Here is a 17,409-nt window from a genome sequence, read left to right on the forward strand (position 1 = left end):
TCTCGCGCGCGACGCGACTCTAGTCTCTGGCCCTGCTAGTGGCCGTCGGGGTGGGGGTGGGAGGGTGGAAGGCGGCGGATTAATCCCTTAATTACGCGGTGATCCGCGTGGCACCTGCTTTCTGCCCGCCCAGCTCCCGGGGGACCCGGGCACGGCGGGTTGGAGAGAGAAGGACGAGGGAAGGAGGAGGGCACGCGGAGGCACGCGCGGTACCCAGGCGCGCCGGCAGGAGAGCGGCACCGTGGCTGGGACAGCGCGCAGAAGCTGTAGAGGGGCTTACGGCTCCCGGCCCGCGGGTCTCAGACCCAGGGGCTGGGCCCCGAGCCCCCAGCCCCGGTCCCAGTCGGGTCGCGCCATGCTGCGCTACCTGCTTAAAACGCTGCTGCAGATGAACTTGTTCGCGGACTCCTTGGGCGGAGACATCTCCAACTCCAGCGACCTGCTCTTTGGCTTCAACTCCTCGGTGGCGACGCTCAACCAAAGCCAGCTGACCCCCGGCGATCCTTATCTCAACGGTGAGACCCTGCGCCACGGGGACTTCGGATCCAGGGATGGGGTAAGGTGGGAGGGCGGCATGGACGGGGAGTCCAAAGCGCTCCTGCCCCAAGGTTCGGGACCCAGCTACTCCCTCCCACGCCTCCCGGGTGGTGGGGACCAATGGCTAGTTTGGGGCTTAAAGCACCTGAGTGGGGATATCGGCGGGAGATCGAGGGCTTGGGAGGAGTTGGCAGCTGAGTCCACCACTCCTCTCCTCCCCAACCGATGTCCACGGCCACCCCAGGTGAGAAGAACCTGAGTAAGAGAGGCCGGGACCCACAGCACGGAGGGTAGAGGAGGGGGCGCGGTCGCTGGAGGGCCTGGGCCAAGCCGGGCCACTCGGTGACCCACCCAGGTAACAGGTTTCCGTTCGGGACCCTAAGTTTTCCAAGAACTCACTTAGGACGAGGGTGATGACGCCAAAATGTTAAATGTGTTTGCTACAGAAGGCGACAGAGGCGGCGACCATTTCAGGGAAACTTAGAAGTTTGCCCCTCAGAGGTAGAACTCACCGCCGGCTCACCCCGGCAGAGCTGCGGCGGGCGGGCAGCGCTGGCTGGGAGGTCATTACCGCTAATTACGGTGATTAATAAATGATTGAGACAGCGCGCTTTCCCCTAGCGCTGCGGGGAGGCGGCGAGAGTAGATCTGCCGGAGCCTGGGGAGAGGGCCAATTGCGCCCCCTGCCGGCAGCATTGGGAACTCCCGCAGCCCTGAACGACTTTGCTGTTGATCCCCCTCTGGGCACAGCCTTCATCCCTCCGCCTCTACCCGCTCGAATCTACCAGCACCGTGCTGGGGACTCCAAGGTGGCAAGAAAGGAGACCCAGGCAATGGATGTGTGTTTGTGAGTGGGGTACTCCAGGTGCTGGGGGAGGAGCGCCAGAGCCTCATTAGCATGGTCATTAGCTGCTGTCGAAGCATCTCCTGACACCGGGAATGACAGGGAAGAAATTCCAGGGAAAGGACGCCTGCAGCTGTGTCTACAGGAATTAGGGGGAAAGAGCCGATGAGAAGGGTGTGGTTTGTATGGAGGGAGCAAGGAGGAAGGAGATGGGGAATGAGATGGGATTCTCCAACCTCCTGACCCTCTTAGATTCCCAGGAGGTTAAGCACAGAGCCCTTCTCACGGACACCCCAGACGCGCCTCTGCTCCCCCAGCACTCTTACAGTGTTTACACCACACATCGTCTCATTCAAACTCGAAAATTCAAGGAGGTGCGTTGATGGTCACATTTTGTGACTGAGAAAACAAACTCAGAGCGGATGAATAGTATCCTAATGGTCACGAAAGCAACGTAAAGCTTGGCAATAACAAACCAACTTCCATTACACCCAAAGGCCATGTGAAGGGGGGAAAGGGAATTTTGGGGCCTGGAAGAATCTGATTCAGGTAGAGACTGTAGAGGTCAAGATAAGGTAAGGTGGGCCAGGGAGGAAGAGCCCTTAACTAAAAGTAGAATAGCCACATTCATGGAGTCTTCTTCCAAGTGCTTTACATACACTCTGGTCTTGTGACAACCCTACCACCAGTGCCACATTACAGGTAAAGAAACTTCGACCCAGACAAGTTCAATAATTCGCCCTAGTTCTGACAGCTAGGAAGTGTCAGCGTCTGAGATTCCAGCCCCGGTCGCTTCCACGACACCCCTTGAGCTCTTATCCACTCTAGGGTCGCTCACGTGGGGTCTGGTCTGCCTAAACGGGGACTGGAATGGGATGGAGGAGAAGAAACGAGTGAGAAGCAGAGGTTTCCATCTGAAAGGGAGGAAATCGAGAAAAATTCCTTCCTTCCCTAAGTGGGAGGGAAACCGATCTTCTTGTCCCTAACCAGTTAGGTACCCTCTCCCCAGGACAGCAGCAGCACGGGGCAACCCGTGCAGCTTTGTCTCCACTAGAACTTCTTAAGAGACGGGGCTGAGAAATGAAACCCAATCCCGTACAGAGGCTGGAAGCAAGAGGTCCCCGCGGATTTTGGAACTGGGGGTGGGGTGGGGCGTTGGGGGCGGGGGCGGGGGAGGGAGGCAGAGAACAGAAGCACGGGGCTGTCCCTGGTTATTTAAGGACACCAGGTTACGCGAGGCGGCAGCGACGCCTACTGGCCATAGGTTACAAATCCATTTTTGACGAATCTGGGGGTGGGCGTCTGAGCTCAACCCGCTCGAGGATCCTGGATCCCAAACTGCAGAAGAAGAAGCGAGCAGAAATCTGTAGGCCAAGTGAGGGGCAGGAGTAGACATGCGGGTGAACGGATCTGAGTGACCAAGGAAAGTGAGGAATTCCTCTCTCAATGATTCTTAGCCTTTCTTAACTATTATCAACCTGTAGAATAATCTGTTGAAAACTATGCCCTCTTAGAAAAGGAGCGTTACTCACTATTCCACCATCATTTGCGTTCAATTCGCGTGACTTCACAGGACCCAGAAACGTGATTATCTGTGGGGTGTCAGTAAGAGGGCACTGTGCCTATTCACGGGCTCCAGGATAAGGAGTCCTAGCCCTCAGCCCATCATTCACTTCTTCCCTTTCCTAAGGGGGGGCCCCAGGCTGGGCCACAGTCTCCATATCGCTGGTCCGGGACCGCGCGGGGGCGAAGAACAAATTGTCGGCGCTGGTGCACCGCTTATGGTTGTTCACAGGTCTGTGAACCAGCGCGGGTGGGAGACTGAAAACCAGTCGGCTAGAGGCGCGGTCTACTTGCCAAGCCGTGGCCCAGTCACTCTGCACTTCAGCTTGGCAGGAGGCTGGCGTCGTTAGCCGGCCTAGAAAGCCGGCCTAGGAGCAGGTGTCCAGATTCCTCTACTGATCTGCCTGTCCGCAGGCATCTTCTTTCCAGCCTAAGAACGTGCGGGGCACCTGTCCCGAAGGAGATACTCGACCCTACACACAGAGAGGGTGGGCAGGAGGGGATCTTTCTTCTCTCTGGAGATTCGATCTTTCTCCCGGTTTCCGGGTCTGAATGCTCTGCGCCCCCCACCCCCCTCAGGGTCAAAGGTCGGGCCGGAGGACGCGATGCCGCGCATCGTGGAGCAGCCGCCAGATCTGCTGGTCTCCCGAGGCGAGCCGGCCACGCTGCCCTGCCGCGCGGAGGGCCGGCCGCGGCCCAACATCGAGTGGTACAAGAATGGGGCGCGCGTGTCCACCGCGCGCGAGGACCCGCGCGCACACCGCCTGCTTCTGCCCAGCGGCGCCCTCTTCTTCCCGCGCATCGTGCATGGGCGCCGCGCGCGGCCGGACGAGGGTGTCTACACTTGCGTGGCGCGCAACTACCTGGGAGCGGCGGCTAGTAGAAACGCCTCTCTAGAAGTGGCAGGTAGGAGTCTCCTGGTTGCTTCCAGAGCCTCGGGAAGACGGGAGGGCACCGGGTAATCCCATCCAGAGCCAGGCCCAATCTCAACCCATTCAGCAGCTTCCCTTTGGGACTAAGACCTTTGGTCTCTAAAGCCCTCGCTTTGGTCGGATGAGGAAGTGGGCCTGGTGTTGTGGCAACCCGGGAAGAGTTCCGGTCTGCGGTCTGTGGTGATCCATCTCTCCCCAAAACACTTTCCTATGTCCTCACCCAGTTATGTCACCCCACACCCTATTTATTCCCGTGGTCATTCATTCTCTCTCTCTCTCTCTCTCTCTCTCTCTCTCTCTCTCGCTCTCGCTCTCGCTCTCCCTCTCTCCAGTCCTCCGCGATGATTTCCGGCAGTCTCCTGGGAACGTGGTGGCGGCCGTGGGGGAGCCCGCGGTAATGGAATGCGTGCCCCCCCGCGGCCACCCAGAGCCTTCCGTGTCCTGGAAGAAGGATGGTGCTAGACTCAAGGAGGAGGAGGGAAGGATCACGGTGAGGGGTGGGGCCACGGCTGGGGATCCGACCAGGAGCCAGGGTCGGGGCCAGGGACATCCTGAGGGGCGAAGCCCTAGGCTAGGGGTCTGGGACATGTGTCAGAGGAGGAAGGCCTGAGTCTAAAGGTCTTGGAGGGGCCGGGGGGAATGACCTGGAGGCGATAAGACAAGAGATTTGAAATTGGGGTATTAGCTAACCAGAGGCTGAGAGTCAGCTACTGAGTGGGGGATAAATCAGCAGAGGTAGGACGGAATCAGTGTAAGAAGGTGGGGATTATGATGCCCCAGGGACTGGTGGGAGGTGGTCTGGGCTGTGGGAGAAATGATACACTTGAGCCCCCACCTTGCGCAAATCACTCAAGGATTCCTTATCTGATAAGTGGGTCAAATTCACTGGTCTTCTTCATTGGCTTGCTGTGAGGATCAGATAAACAAATAGGCTTTGATGGCTATAAATGATCAAAGTTTCCATTATTACTCTGCAGCTCCGTGGAGGGAAGCTGATGATGTCACATACGCTCAAGAGTGATGCAGGGATGTATGTGTGCGTGGCCTCCAACATGGCAGGAGAACGGGAGAGTGGGGCAGCCAAACTTGTGGTCCTGGGTAGGCACGTGGGGTTGTGGAGTTATGGGAGTGTGTAGCCTGGGGAGTGAGTAACTGAGCTGACCTCCTGACTACTCACTCACTCACTCTGCACAGAGCGTCCCTCATTCCTGCGTAGACCAGTGAATCAGGTGGTCCTGGCTGATGCCCCCGTGGACTTCCCATGTGAGGTGCAGGGGGATCCCCCGCCTCGTCTACGCTGGCGCAAGGAGGATGGGGAACTGCCCACAGGCAGGTGAGAAGCCCCCTCCTACCGCCTGTGAGGAGACCCAATCAGCTCAAGAACATACCCAGCCCTAGAAAGCTGGGGCGGGGCGGGGGGACAGGAAGGCAGATGCCTCTCACTTGCTGGCACAGAGAAGTCTGTTCCCCAGAGCCTGTGGCCCCTGCGCTAACCAGTCCCCACCCCCGTTCATGGGTCCATGGGTAGCAGCTTCTGTCCCTGTTGAGGTCTACCTTGTCCTTATGTACCCTGATCCTGGTGTCTGTCCTGGGGTGGGTGAGAAAGGGTGTGTAGCTGTGGCCAATCCAGCCTGGGGGTGGGGGGTGGAGCAGGTATGAGATCCGGAGCGACCACAGCCTTTGGATCGGGCGTGTGAGCGCTGAAGATGAGGGGACTTACACCTGTGTGGCGGAGAACAGCGTGGGCCGCGCCGAAGCATCCGGCTCCCTCAGTGTTCACGGTGAGGGCCCCACCTGGGACTGCCTGCAGCAGGGATGAGACGAGGGAAGACGGAGGATGGGTGGAGGTGGAGAATGAGGAGAAAGGACAGAGCAGGAGATATGAGTGCATCCCCTGAGACTTCTGGAAGGAGAGGAAGGATGGGAAAGCTAAGCAGGCTTGAGCAAAAGACGGACATCTGCTCCTGCTTAAGCCAAGCTCAGGCGTCTCTCTCCTGTTTCCTGTCTCCCTTCTTAGTACCCCTGACTCCCTGTTCCTTTATCTCCCCTCCCCTTCCCAGTCCCACCCCAGCTGGTGACCCAGCCCCAGGACCAGATGGCGGCTCCTGGAGAGAGCATAGCTTTCCAGTGCGAGACCAAAGGAAACCCCCCGCCTGCCATCTTCTGGCAAAAGGAGGGAAGTCAAGTAGGTGGCCAGCTCCACAGGCCTTCCCACCAGCTTCTCCTCTGGGTCTCAGCCGTCCTCCTTCTACATTCTGCAAACTTCTCTCTGGGGTTCAGTCTTAGCTTTCCTTCCAGAAACCTGTGCAAGTTATTTGGGAGGATTAAATAAGATAGTGAATATAAAAGGCCTGGAACATATGATAATATGTTTTGGTGGTAGGGAACAGTCCTGTATTTTCTTGGAGAATCTTTCTGTTTTGGGCAAGGCTGTCCTGAGGATGTAGCAGATCCAATTAGCTCCTTCCTCCTCCCCACGCCTGGGGTCTGGGCTTTAACATTCTGCTCTGGAAAGCGAGTACTGTACCAAAGCTGCTCAGGGTAGAACATTACACGCTTTTCTAATTACAAAGGACTTCCACCAGGGGGAGCTCACAGACACCCCTCAACCTCAGCAAGCAAATCTCAGCATATAGAATTGGAATGAACATGAACTGAAGTTACAACACAAGTAACTCCCTCCAAGGGGAGGGAGTTGTGCCAGCAAGTGAGAGAAACAGGGTCAGTAGAATAAAATAAGAATAAAATAAGTCTCATTAACCCCATCCCACTGGGAAACCAGGCCACCCACTGCCTCGTTGCAAATCCACAGCCACAATTTTCCAGCATCTTCTCTAGCACTGGGGACTGCTGCATTTTAATTAGATTCTTAAATGAATCAAAATGCTGATGGTAGTAGAGGGTGGGAACAAGTGTCAGTCAGGGGCTCAGCATGATGTCATTAAAACCTGCTTCCTTACCTTCTGTGTATCTAACGTAAAATGTTAAAGCCAGAAAGAAGGGGAAAGCACTTAACATTTATCATCCAATGTATTGAAAGGGTTTCAGGTAATCACTTGACTGAATCCTCGTAAGTATCCTCTAAGAGTCAAATCTGGGGAAATTGGGGCTCAGGAAGGTTAAATAGCTTGCTCAGTTTCCTGACTGGTAGAGCCGGGATGTGCACCCCCCAAATCATCTAATAAAACTCCCTTATTCTTGTGAATAGGGTTAACTAGTTTGCCTAAGGTCACAACACTGGCTTTGGACAGAGTATGAACTAGAAGCTTAGGAATTCTCTGGATCCTGGGGTTGGTGAGAATGGGGAGCTCTCCCTGCCAGCTGCCAGGTGGCTTGGTTGCTTGCTCTGTCCCCAGGCCCTGCTATTCCCCAGTCAGTCACTTCAGCCCACGGGGCGCTTCTCAGTCTCTCCCAGAGGCCAGCTCAGCATCGCTGAAGTGCAGAGCGGGGATGCTGGCTACTACGTGTGCCAGGCTGTCAGTGTGGCCGGCAGCATCTTGGCCAAGGCTCTGTTGGAGGTGAAAGGAGGTACGTGCCCATGGAGACAGGGCTGGACTCACGGCCTGGAAGGAAATCATGGCTTAAAGAGATCTGTTTTTCTTGGATTCGCTGTAATATGTCTGCAAGGGGAGAGGCATGTTCCTGAGACATGTCCTTGAAGTTTGGAAATCAGGTACAGAAGCCACTAGTAGATGGCTGATCCCACACACAGACAACAGATAGTTATGGAAGCCCCCTGCAATATCCAGGGGAGGGGAAGTGAAGGAGCAGAGATGAGGACAAGGGGCTGGTTGCCTGAACCCAGGACCCTCGCCTGAGGTGCCCAAGTTCTTCCTCTCTCAGCCTCCCTGGATGGGCTGCCTCCCATCATCCTCCAGGGACCAGCCAATCAGACGCTGGCACTTGGCTCCTCTGTGTGGCTGCCATGCAGAGTGACTGGGAACCCTCAACCTAGTGTCCAGTGGAAGAAGGATGGGCAGTGGCTGCACGGGGATGACGTCCAGCTCAACCTAATGGCCAATGGTACCCTGCACATTGCCAGTGTGCAGGTGAGTCTCACTCCTGGGGCCCAAGTAACTGAGAATGGCCACGTGGTCCACATGCCCAACTCCAGTACCTGCTGCAGCTTGAACTCCACCTCTGCCCCTCTGCTCTCAGACCACCTAGAGTGGACAGCATCCTCCCCATCCTTCCGTATACCCACCTCCACTCCTTCGGCCTACCTTGCTCCACTCCCAGTTTGCCAGTCCTCCACCCTCTCCTGCAGGAGATGCACATGGGATTCTATAGCTGTGTGGCCAAGAGTTCCACAGGGGAGGCCACCTGGAGTGGCTGGCTGAGGAAGCGGGGTGAGTTTTTCCTTTGTTCCCCTGTTTTGCCAGCACCCTTCTCCAAACCTGCTTCAAAGGTGGCCAGTACCTCCCCAAACCCCAGGACTGATTTTATCTTCCAAATGCCATGGCCATGGTGGTGGGGAAAAGGAGGACAGAAGTGGTGCCCTTGGGAGGCACATGTGAGCAGGGGTTAGTTCACTATGTCCCCCCTCCACCATCACCACTGTCACAGCGCCACAGCTCCTCTGGGAAGGAGGAAGGTTACGCTGGGGCCATCTTTTCCCCATCCTTCTACTCAAAGATTATCTCCTCACTGCAGAAGACTGGGGAGCATCACCAGACCCCCCTACAGAACACAGTACCCCTCCGGGGCCTCCCTCGCAACCAGTGGTCACTGACATTACCAAGAACAGCATTACCCTGACCTGGAAGCCTAACCCACAAGCTGGGGCCACAGTCACCTCTTATGTGATAGAGGCCTTCAGGTAAGGAGAAGGTTTTGAATGCAAACATGGAAAGTTACCAGGAGGGGCCCCTGTGTCCTTAAAGGCTTTGCTGTTGTGGTGAGAGGTTTGCCAGGGTGAGGAGGTAGTAGGGGGTGACAGAGAATGGATGAGATGAAATAGACAGGTTGGGCTCGGACAGCTCTGTCACCTCATTCTTGTTGTAGTCAAGCCTCTGGCAACATGTGGCGGACGGTGGCAGACGGCGTGCAGCTGGAGACACACACCGTCAGTGGCCTGCAGCCCAATACCATCTACCTGTTCCTGGTGCGAGCCGTGGGAACCTGGGGCCTCAGTGAGCCCAGCCCCGTCTCCAAGCCCGTCCGCACCCAGGGTGAGTAAGGTCAGGGTCTCTGGATCATGGGTATAACGTGCAACATGGCAGAGCGCCCCCTCCCCGCAAACCAGAGCACCTGCCTGGTTCCAGGTCTGTCCTGGTGGCCCGGCCTGGAATAGGTGGTCATGCTTTCCTTTCACTGAGGGAACAAGAGAAGAGGAGAGAGAGAAAGAGAGGAAGATTGATTCAGTCATCTTGGTAGCTCCTCACTTCTGAGGCTTTACCCACAGATAACGCAGATTATAAGTAGAAGGAAACTTGGGGGGTCATCTTCATGTGAGAGATGAGGAACAGGGCCTTTAAAGGGCGCATATGTAGCCATGCAGAAAGAATACTCATGTTAGCTGGACACCCTGGCCCACCTCTGGAAGCTCTTCCTCTGACCAGCCTGTTCCTGACCCTGGGATGTGCTTCAAAGTACTAAGTAGTGGTCTGTGGGGCAGGGCAGAGGTGGAACATACTCGCACTCTCAGTCCTGACTCCCTGTCCCGGAGGCCCCTGCTGAGTGGGCTCTTTGGTCAATAGACAGCAACCCATCCGGGCCAGTGGAGGAGGACCCGTGGAGAGGCCAGCGGGGACTGGCTGAAGTGGCTGTGCGTCTGCAGGAGCCCGTAGTCCTTGGGCCCCGGACCCTGCAGGTGTCCTGGACTGTGAGTGTGGCCTAGGGATGAGGCTAAGGGTGGAGATGATGATGGGGGACAGAGGGGCCTCCAAGAATTGGTATGGGAGAGTGCGAGGTGAGTGGCTGGGGAAGATGGGTGAGTGGAGGAGGGGCTGGGACTGGAGGACTTACGTGGCTCCAGCTCTCCCCCTGGTGTGCTTTGTCCTGTCTCCCACAGGTAGATGGCCCAGTCCAGCTGGTACAAGGTTTCCGGGTGTCTTGGAGGGTAGCAGGTCCTGATGGGGGAAGCTGGTCAGTGCTGGACCTACAGTCCCCAAACCAGCAAAGTACTGTGCTAAGAGGACTCCCCCCAGGGACTCAAATTCAGATCAAGGTTCAAGCCCAAGGCCAGGAGGGGCTGGGGGCTGAAAGCCCCTTGGTGACCAGGAGCATTCCTGAGGAGGGTAAGGGGGTGGGGCCCAGAGCTGATGGGTGGACAAGAGGGAAGAAGGAGTGGGGGAGGATGAAGGTTTGCCTGGGGAGAGCAAGGAGCCGGTGGGAAGGGGGGATGCATCTCACTTCCCTAAGATGTTAGAACTGGGAGGATGAGGAAGGTTGGGGCAGGAGGGGCAACTTGCAATGACTGTCTGTGTCCTTCTCACCATGCTTCACCCTGGCCCAGCCCCCAGTGGTCCCCCCCAGGGAGTGGCAGTGGCCTTGGGGGGTGACGGCAACAGCAGTATCACTGTGTCTTGGGACCGTCCGCTCCCCTCCCAGCAAAATGGGGTCATCAAGGAATACCAGGTGCAGGGGTTGAGGAGGTGGGCGGGCTGGGGAGTGGAGGGAGAGGGAGGATGGAGGGGTTAGGATTCGGGAGGAGGGAACCTAGGACTGGCTCTGGGACTGGAGACGAGGCTGGGGGAAGAGGAGAGAGGTTTCAGAGTGCCCTCTCTGAGTTGAATTACGCCCGGCTAAGCCCCTTCTACCATTCAGAGCTTCAAGTTTCCCCGTGAGGCCAGAAGCCACTTCTGAATCTCTAAACCCGGGTCTCGGCCTCCCCAGATCTGGTGCCTGGGCAATGAGAGCCGCTTCCACCTCAATCGGTCCGCGTCAGGCTGGGCGCGCTCGGCGGTGCTCCGGGGACTGCTGCCCGGTCTCCTCTACCGGATCCAGGTCGCGGCGGCCACCAGCGCGGGCGTGGGCGTGGCCAGTGCCCCGGTGTCGGTGCAGCTGCGTGAGTCCGGAGGGGGTGGGAGGGCGGGGCTGGGAGTTAAGGGGGGTCCTGGGGTAGCGGTGCCTCTACTCCCCTCACCTCTCTGACCCCCACAGCGTCTCCGCCGGAACTGGAGCCTGGGCTCGAGGCGGGCCCAGGGCTGGCGGAGCGGCTGGCGAGGGTGCTGCGGGAGCCCGCCTTCCTCGCGGGCAGCGGCGCCGCGTGCGGGGCGCTGCTCCTTGGGCTCTGCGCCGCCCTCTACCGGCGCCAGAGGCAGCGCAAGGAGCTCAGTCACTACACGGGTGAGAGCCCGGCCCGGGGGCAGCGCGGGCCGCGGGGCACAAGGGCTTCCCGGAGATGGAAAGGAGGGCCTTCGAGTGGGCGGAGCCTGGAGATCCCGCCCCCCCAGGGAGGGAGGCGGGGAGGATGGAAAGAGAGGAGGAGGGGCTCAACAGCTCCCGGAGCGGCGTCGGGCGAGGGGTCGCACGGGAACTCAGCCCCTTGGACAGGGGCCGGGTGCCCAAGATGGAACCGAGAGCTGTCGGGACCTGGGCTTGGGGGGTGGGGTGACGGGGAAGATCGGGGCCCAGAGGAGGCGGGGCGGGACCTGAGTTTGCTGAGAGGAGTGAGATTTGTCCTTAAAATGCCTCGGGAAGGAGCAGGCTTTGCGGTCAGCCTCAGTAGAGAAGGGGCAAGTCTGGGGGGCGGGGGGCGGAAACTCACTTCCTGGGGGTCGGGGGCTGGCAGAGGAAGTGTGGCCAGGATCCCAGGCGATAAATTGTCAGGCGGGGTCTGGATGGAAAGGGGGGACCCGCTGAAAGGAGGAGACTTGAGTTCTGCTTCTCCCTGGGAAGGGGCGTGTCCGGAGAGATGCGAGGTCTCTTAGTTCAGAGGTTCTCAATCTTCGCTACCAGGAGTCACTTGGGGAGCTTTAGAAAATTACTGATGCCTGAGTCGCACCCCTAGGAATTCCGATGAAATTGGTCTAGGGTTTCACAGGTGACCAATTCCTGTGAAATTGGTCACAACCTGAGTGGTGGAATTAGGACCACGCCCAAGGAGTGGACCAGAATATGGATATTTCTGACTTTTCTCCCCATTTCCCCTCTTCTTTCTCTCACGGGTTCCTTTTCGGAAGCCTCCTTTGCTTACACACCTGCAGGTAAGACATCTCTGCCCCCGGGGTGGGGGAGGGGAGGGGTTCGGACCCCAGGTAGCCGCGCTTCTCACACTCTCCCCGTCGTCTTCCCCAGTGTCCTTCCCACACTCAGAGGGCCTGTCGGCAGCCAGTTCCAGGTAATTCTCTTAGCTCATCTCCCCAGGATGAGGCCACTCCCTTCGTCCCAGGCCCAGCTGCCTCCCCGTGCTGACCTCCGCCCTCCTCTCACCCCCACACTCACCGTTACTGTCCTCCAGCTCCCATTACCCCTGCCTCCCTTACTTTGCTGGCCTCTTCAGGCTCTCTGTCCCCAGCGTTCACCTGCTGTCCCTCAGGCCACCAATGGGCCTCGGCCCTGCTCCTTACCCGTGGCTGGCAGACTCGTGGCCGCACTCATCTTGCAGCCCCTCGGCCCAGGAACCCAGGGGAAGCTGCTGCCCCAGCAATCCTGACCCAGACGACAGATATTACAATGGTGAGGAGTTCTGCTTCCCTCAGGGGTACACCAGGAGGCCCTGCACCCTCTCTCCTCCCGACCGGCTGGGGCAAACTGAAGGGGGCCAAGGGGTCCCAGTCTTGCTGAGGCTGCGTGATCCTTGGGAGGCTGTGAGTTGGGGGAGCCTCTCTCATGCCTTACCTTTACCCCGGATTGGGATAGGGGAAGAGGCGGCATCCCCTTGTGCCCTCCATTCTCCTGTTGTCCTCTATTTTTCTGTCTCTGCCCCGTCTCCTCCCCGGGCCTCCCTCTTTCTCCCCCTCAGAAGCAGGGATCTCCCTTTACCTGGCTCAGACGGCCCGGGGAGCTGCCGCCTCTGCTGAGGGTCCTGTCTACAGCACCATTGACCTGGCCGGCGAGGAGCTGCAGACCTTCCACGGGGGGTTCCCTCCACATCCCTCAGGGGAGCCAGGCGACTGGAGCCAGTATGCTCCTCCAGAATGGAGCCAGGGGGACAGTGGTAGGACTCCAGTTCCCAACACCCCCATTTTAGCCCTGAGCAGCATCTTCCCCAAAGAGTATCCTCCACCCTCCCTTCTGGGACCTAGCCCAGCAGTCCTTTCTGACGCGCCTCACCTCTGCCTCTTTCCTGCCTGTATCTTGCTGTGGCCCCATCCTGCTCTCCTCAGGAGCCAGGGGGGGCAAAGTAAAGCTTCTGGGGAAACCTGTACAGATGCCCTCTCTCAACTGGCCAGAAGCGCTGCCACCCCCGCCCCCTTCCTGTGAACTGAGCTGCCTAGAGGGGCCTGAGGAGGCGCTGGAGGGCCGGTAAGGATGCACCTCGCCTGCAGATGCCCTGTACACGTGGGACCAGCCCAGGGCCTCCTGTCGGCGGAGGGCAAAGATGCTGGGAGAAGAAGGGAAGGGGGCAGCGGAAGGCCAAAGGGAGGGTATGAAGCTACTCAGTCACCCCGCCCTCCTGCCTCTTTGCCCCCAGCTCAGAGCCGGAAGAGTGGGGCCCACCAGTGCCCGAGAGGAGCCACGTGGCAGAGCCCAGCACCAGCGGGGGGTGCTTGGTCCCTCCGTCCCGAGGGGAAACCCCCTCTCCCACACCTTCCTATGGACAGCAGTCCACAGCCACTCTTACCCCCTCACCTCCTGACCCTCCCCAGCCCCCCACTGACATTCCCCATCTCCACCAGACGCCCAGGTAGGGAGGTGTATAGTACCTTGCATGTTACAGGCCCTCCGTACATATCTATCCAGTGGGTGAATGGGTGGGTGACCAGATGGATGGATGAATCTGGGGCCCAGAGGTCTCATGGCTGTATCAGGGTGCAAGTGTGATTTGGGGAGAAATGTGGAGGCTGCCAAGGTCTCTCACTCCCGACACTCATTGGAGGGACTCTGCAAGCTTCCTGGGGCATTTCAAAGTTGGCTTTCCTCGTATTCCACGAGCATGGGCGCCTTGTGGAGGACGAGCTGTGTCTTATTCATCTGAGTGTTAGGTTGATTGTTTAGCATGGTGCCTGGCACACAATAGGCACTTACTGTCTGTTGAGCGAACAAATGAAGCCTCATGTCATTGCAGGAGGGCGCCCCTTGGGCCAAGTTCCCCTCTCAGTGTATCCCAGCCCACGCTGAGTAGCCGTGAAGGGAGGCCTGCTGGCCTGGGTGCTGACCCCACGGCCCTCCATCACAGCCCCAGCGCTGCCGCTAGTACAGCCAGCAGTGCCCCAGGTGAGTCTGTAGACCCCTCAACTGGCCTCCACCTCCCCACCTCCCGGAAGCTTGTTTCCCCTTCACCCTCAAGCCCCTTTCTTTTTTTTTTTTTTTTTAAATAACTTTATTTATTTATTTATTTTTGGCTGCATTGGGTCTTTGTTGCTGTGCGTGGGCTTTCTATAGTTGTGGCGAGCGGGGGCTACTCTTCGTTGTGGTGTGCGGGGTTCTCATTGCAGTGGCTTCTCTTGTGGAGCATGGGCTCTAGGCGCGCGGACTTCAGTAGTTGTGGCGCACGGGCTCAATTGCTCCGTGGCCTGTGGGATCTTCCCAGACCAGGGCTCGAACCCGTGTCCCCTGCATTGGCAGGCGGATTCTCAACCACTGCGCCACCAGGGAAGCCCCTAAGCCCCTTTCTTGATCCACTCTCTTACCCGCTCCTACCCCCATCTCCCAATGCCACAGGGAGAACCCGGCAGGCGCCTGGGGAGATGACTCCTCCACTTCACGGGCCCCGTGCCCGAATCCGGAAGAAACCCAAGGCTCTTCCCTACCGGCGGGAGCACAGTCCTGGGGGTGAGGGGGCCGTGAGCCTGGGAGGTGGTGACAGTAGGGGAAGCAGGCAGATAACCAAGGTTGAGCTCTGCGGGTTGGAGGAGGGAGCGAGTGGACCCAAACCTTGGGCTGCTCGTTCAGCGCCCTCTGACGCCGGGGAGTGGGAGTGGGAGAAAGGCCCGTATAGGGAGAAGCAGGAGCGCGCTGAAAACAGGTCTCTCCCCAGACTTGCCGCCCCCTCCCTTGCCGCCACCGGAGGAAGAGGCAAGCTGGGCCCTGGGGCTGAGGGTGGCAGGCAGCATGTCCTCCTTGGAACGGGAGCGGGAACACAGTGGGGAGAGGAGAGTGGCGCAGGCTGGGCCCCTGGGGGCCTGGCGGGGCCCGCACCTGGATGGTAAGGAGGGCCCCTGCTGCACAAGAGGGTGGGCGCTGGGACTGGAGCCTAACAGGGTGGTACGGACCGTGCCACTGATGCACTCATTTTCAACCCAGCTCACCCCTGACCTCCAGCTGGGAGGAGGTCAACATTTGCTCAACATCAAAGACACTTGTCTCTCCAGCTCTCTTTGAGCAAAATCCCCTTAAGTTCCCAAGTTGTATCCGTTCCCAGGACTGAAGCCCAGAGGAGAAAAGAGAGGGGGCCGGGCGCTCTGTCCCTCCTTTCCCAAGGCCCTCTCTGCGTGGGAGTTCCCCACGGGTTTCTGAGCACGTGTTATGTAAAGGCCATGGGCTGTGCGCTCTGCTTCTCCTCAGCCCCCAGGATGGTCTGCCCTCAACTCTGCTTCCAGAGCTGGGATGGCGGTTAGGGGGGCACGGGGGCAAGCAGCGATGTTCTCCCCCTGCCTGGGCCCAAATGCCCCTCTGTCTCGTGCTGCAGAAGAGGCCTGGCTCCCCTACAGCCGACCAAGCTTCCTGTCCCGGGGCCAGGGCACCAGCACCTGTTCCACAGCCGGCAGCAACTCTTCGAGAGGCTCCGGCAGCTCTCGGGGCTCCCGGGGCCCTGGCCGGAGCCGGAGCCGGAGCCAGAGCCGGAGCTAGAGCCAAAGGCCAGGACAGAAGCGTGGAGAGGTAGGGGCGGGGGATGGCAAAAAATGAGAGTGGAGGGCTAGGGAGCATGGGCCACGGGATGATTAAAACTAGGAAGGCAGAGAGGTCCTCTGGGGGAAGTGTCAAAAGGAAGGGACCCCGTGAGTAAGGAGGAAGAGAGGACTCCTGGAGCACAGGTGACAAAGGATGAAGACAGATGACATAACAGAGGGGCCAGGCTCTGTAGGAGAGCTGGATCGGGAGAGAGGCTGACCAGAAATGAGGTGCATCCCCACTGGGTCCTGTTTGTCCCGACCAGCACCTTACAAACCAGCCTCTCTCTCTCTCTCTCTCTCTCTCTCTCTCTCTCTCCCCCCCCCCACCCCTCTGTCTCTAGGAACCAAGATGACCTTTGATGAGCTACCAGAAATTCCATGGGGAAGGGCGTGTCCCTGGGCCCGGAGCCTGAGCAAGAGCCCCTCCCCTTGGTGAATGAGGGCTGAGCGGAGAGGAGCAGGGAGGAGTCTCTTCCCTCTCAGCAATGATGCATGGGGCTCCCTGAGAAATTGGCCTAGAAGCCAGGAGCCAGCTCTTCCCTTGCCATCTGGGACCCATTCATAAGAAAGACAATAAAAAGAGTCTGATCAGAGCGCTGGGCCCTGTTTGTCTGGTTTTGTGCAGGATGTGGGGAGGAAGGGGGCTGCGAGCGTGTGTATATCATTTGAGCTTCTTCGGCTGAAAGCACTAGGGGAGGGCAGGGCTAAGAGATGCCACCTGTTTTGCCTCCAGAAGGAGCTGAAGCCACCGTCTTCCCAGTTACAACCAGAAGGACTTTCCGAATAACCAACGGCGAGAATCTTGTCCCGCCTTCCCAGAGCGGAGCCAGGCCCTCCCTTGGTGCCCTCCTCCCCTATCAGGAAATATACCCCTTACAATAACAGTAATTTTTAAAAACTCAAAGAAAGGAGGAGCTGATGGGGGAAATCCCAGCCAAGAAGGAAAAACAGGCTTTTGCAGACAACCACCCACAACCCCTCACAAAGGGTGTGTGTAGATGGGCACCTCTTAGCCAGATTAGACCCAGATGTAGTTGGTTAGACTGGCAGAGAATTTCTTTTTAATTTTGGCCACGAACGCCATCGTCCCCATCACTCCCGAACCCGCAGCCCACACCACTCACTGGGCACTGAGGTCTGTTTCCTTCTCACTTGCCCAGTGACTGCTCCGGGCTCTCAGGGGATGGCCGCTGACCCCCCAGTCCCAGGCTCTGACCTCTCCTACCACTTTGACCTAAGTGTGTACAAATCCCTTTTTTCTCATTTCGTCTGGCAAATGAGGTTGGCATGTTTTCAAAAGGAATTTTACCAGGAAGCTAAAAGAAAAATAAAATCCAAAAAAGGAAAAGCAAATAAAGAGGAACGGATGTGTATCCAGAGCACTGACTCCTCATCCTGAGGTCACGACCCTGGGCATGCTCAGTAGCAACCGCCCAGCGTGTGGCTTCTGCCCCTGACCTTTCCCGCCAAGCGAGAAGGATGCAGCCCTGCCTGCCCTCCAGTGGTTTTCTGTGGCTCAGGCTCTGGAAGTCCTGCCCCTCCATTCCTCTGTTCTGTTTTCTGTCTGAAGGGTGCCCACTAGCCAGCCCTT

At 58.2% G+C, this 17,409-nt stretch overlaps 1 protein-coding gene across 1 annotated transcript; it reads left to right on the plus strand.

The window, feature by feature from the left end:
• Positions 1-355: 355 nt before the first annotated feature.
• On the plus strand, positions 356-16,384 carry ROBO3 (roundabout guidance receptor 3; the record flags this gene model as incomplete). Its single annotated transcript, XM_079929659.1, has 28 exons — positions 356-515; positions 3,524-3,850; positions 4,209-4,366; positions 4,854-4,974; positions 5,071-5,209; positions 5,530-5,657; positions 5,937-6,061; positions 7,233-7,404; positions 7,720-7,925; positions 8,144-8,225; positions 8,530-8,695; positions 8,881-9,047; positions 9,576-9,700; positions 9,890-10,115; positions 10,334-10,455; positions 10,714-10,885; positions 10,981-11,166; positions 12,003-12,026; positions 12,118-12,160; positions 12,359-12,498; positions 12,785-12,979; positions 13,149-13,287; positions 13,457-13,669; positions 14,051-14,199; positions 14,647-14,757; positions 14,963-15,130; positions 15,614-15,804; positions 16,160-16,384. 27 exons carry the CDS (start codon positions 356-358, stop codon positions 15,772-15,774), a joined length of 4,125 nt encoding a protein of 1,374 aa, XP_079785785.1. The 3' UTR covers positions 15,775-15,804; positions 16,160-16,384.
• Positions 16,385-17,409: the final 1,025 nt, after the last annotated feature.

Source organism: Stenella coeruleoalba (assembly GCF_951394435.1).
Source record: "Stenella coeruleoalba genome assembly, chromosome: 8".
Taxonomy (NCBI): domain Eukaryota; kingdom Metazoa; phylum Chordata; class Mammalia; order Artiodactyla; family Delphinidae; genus Stenella; species Stenella coeruleoalba.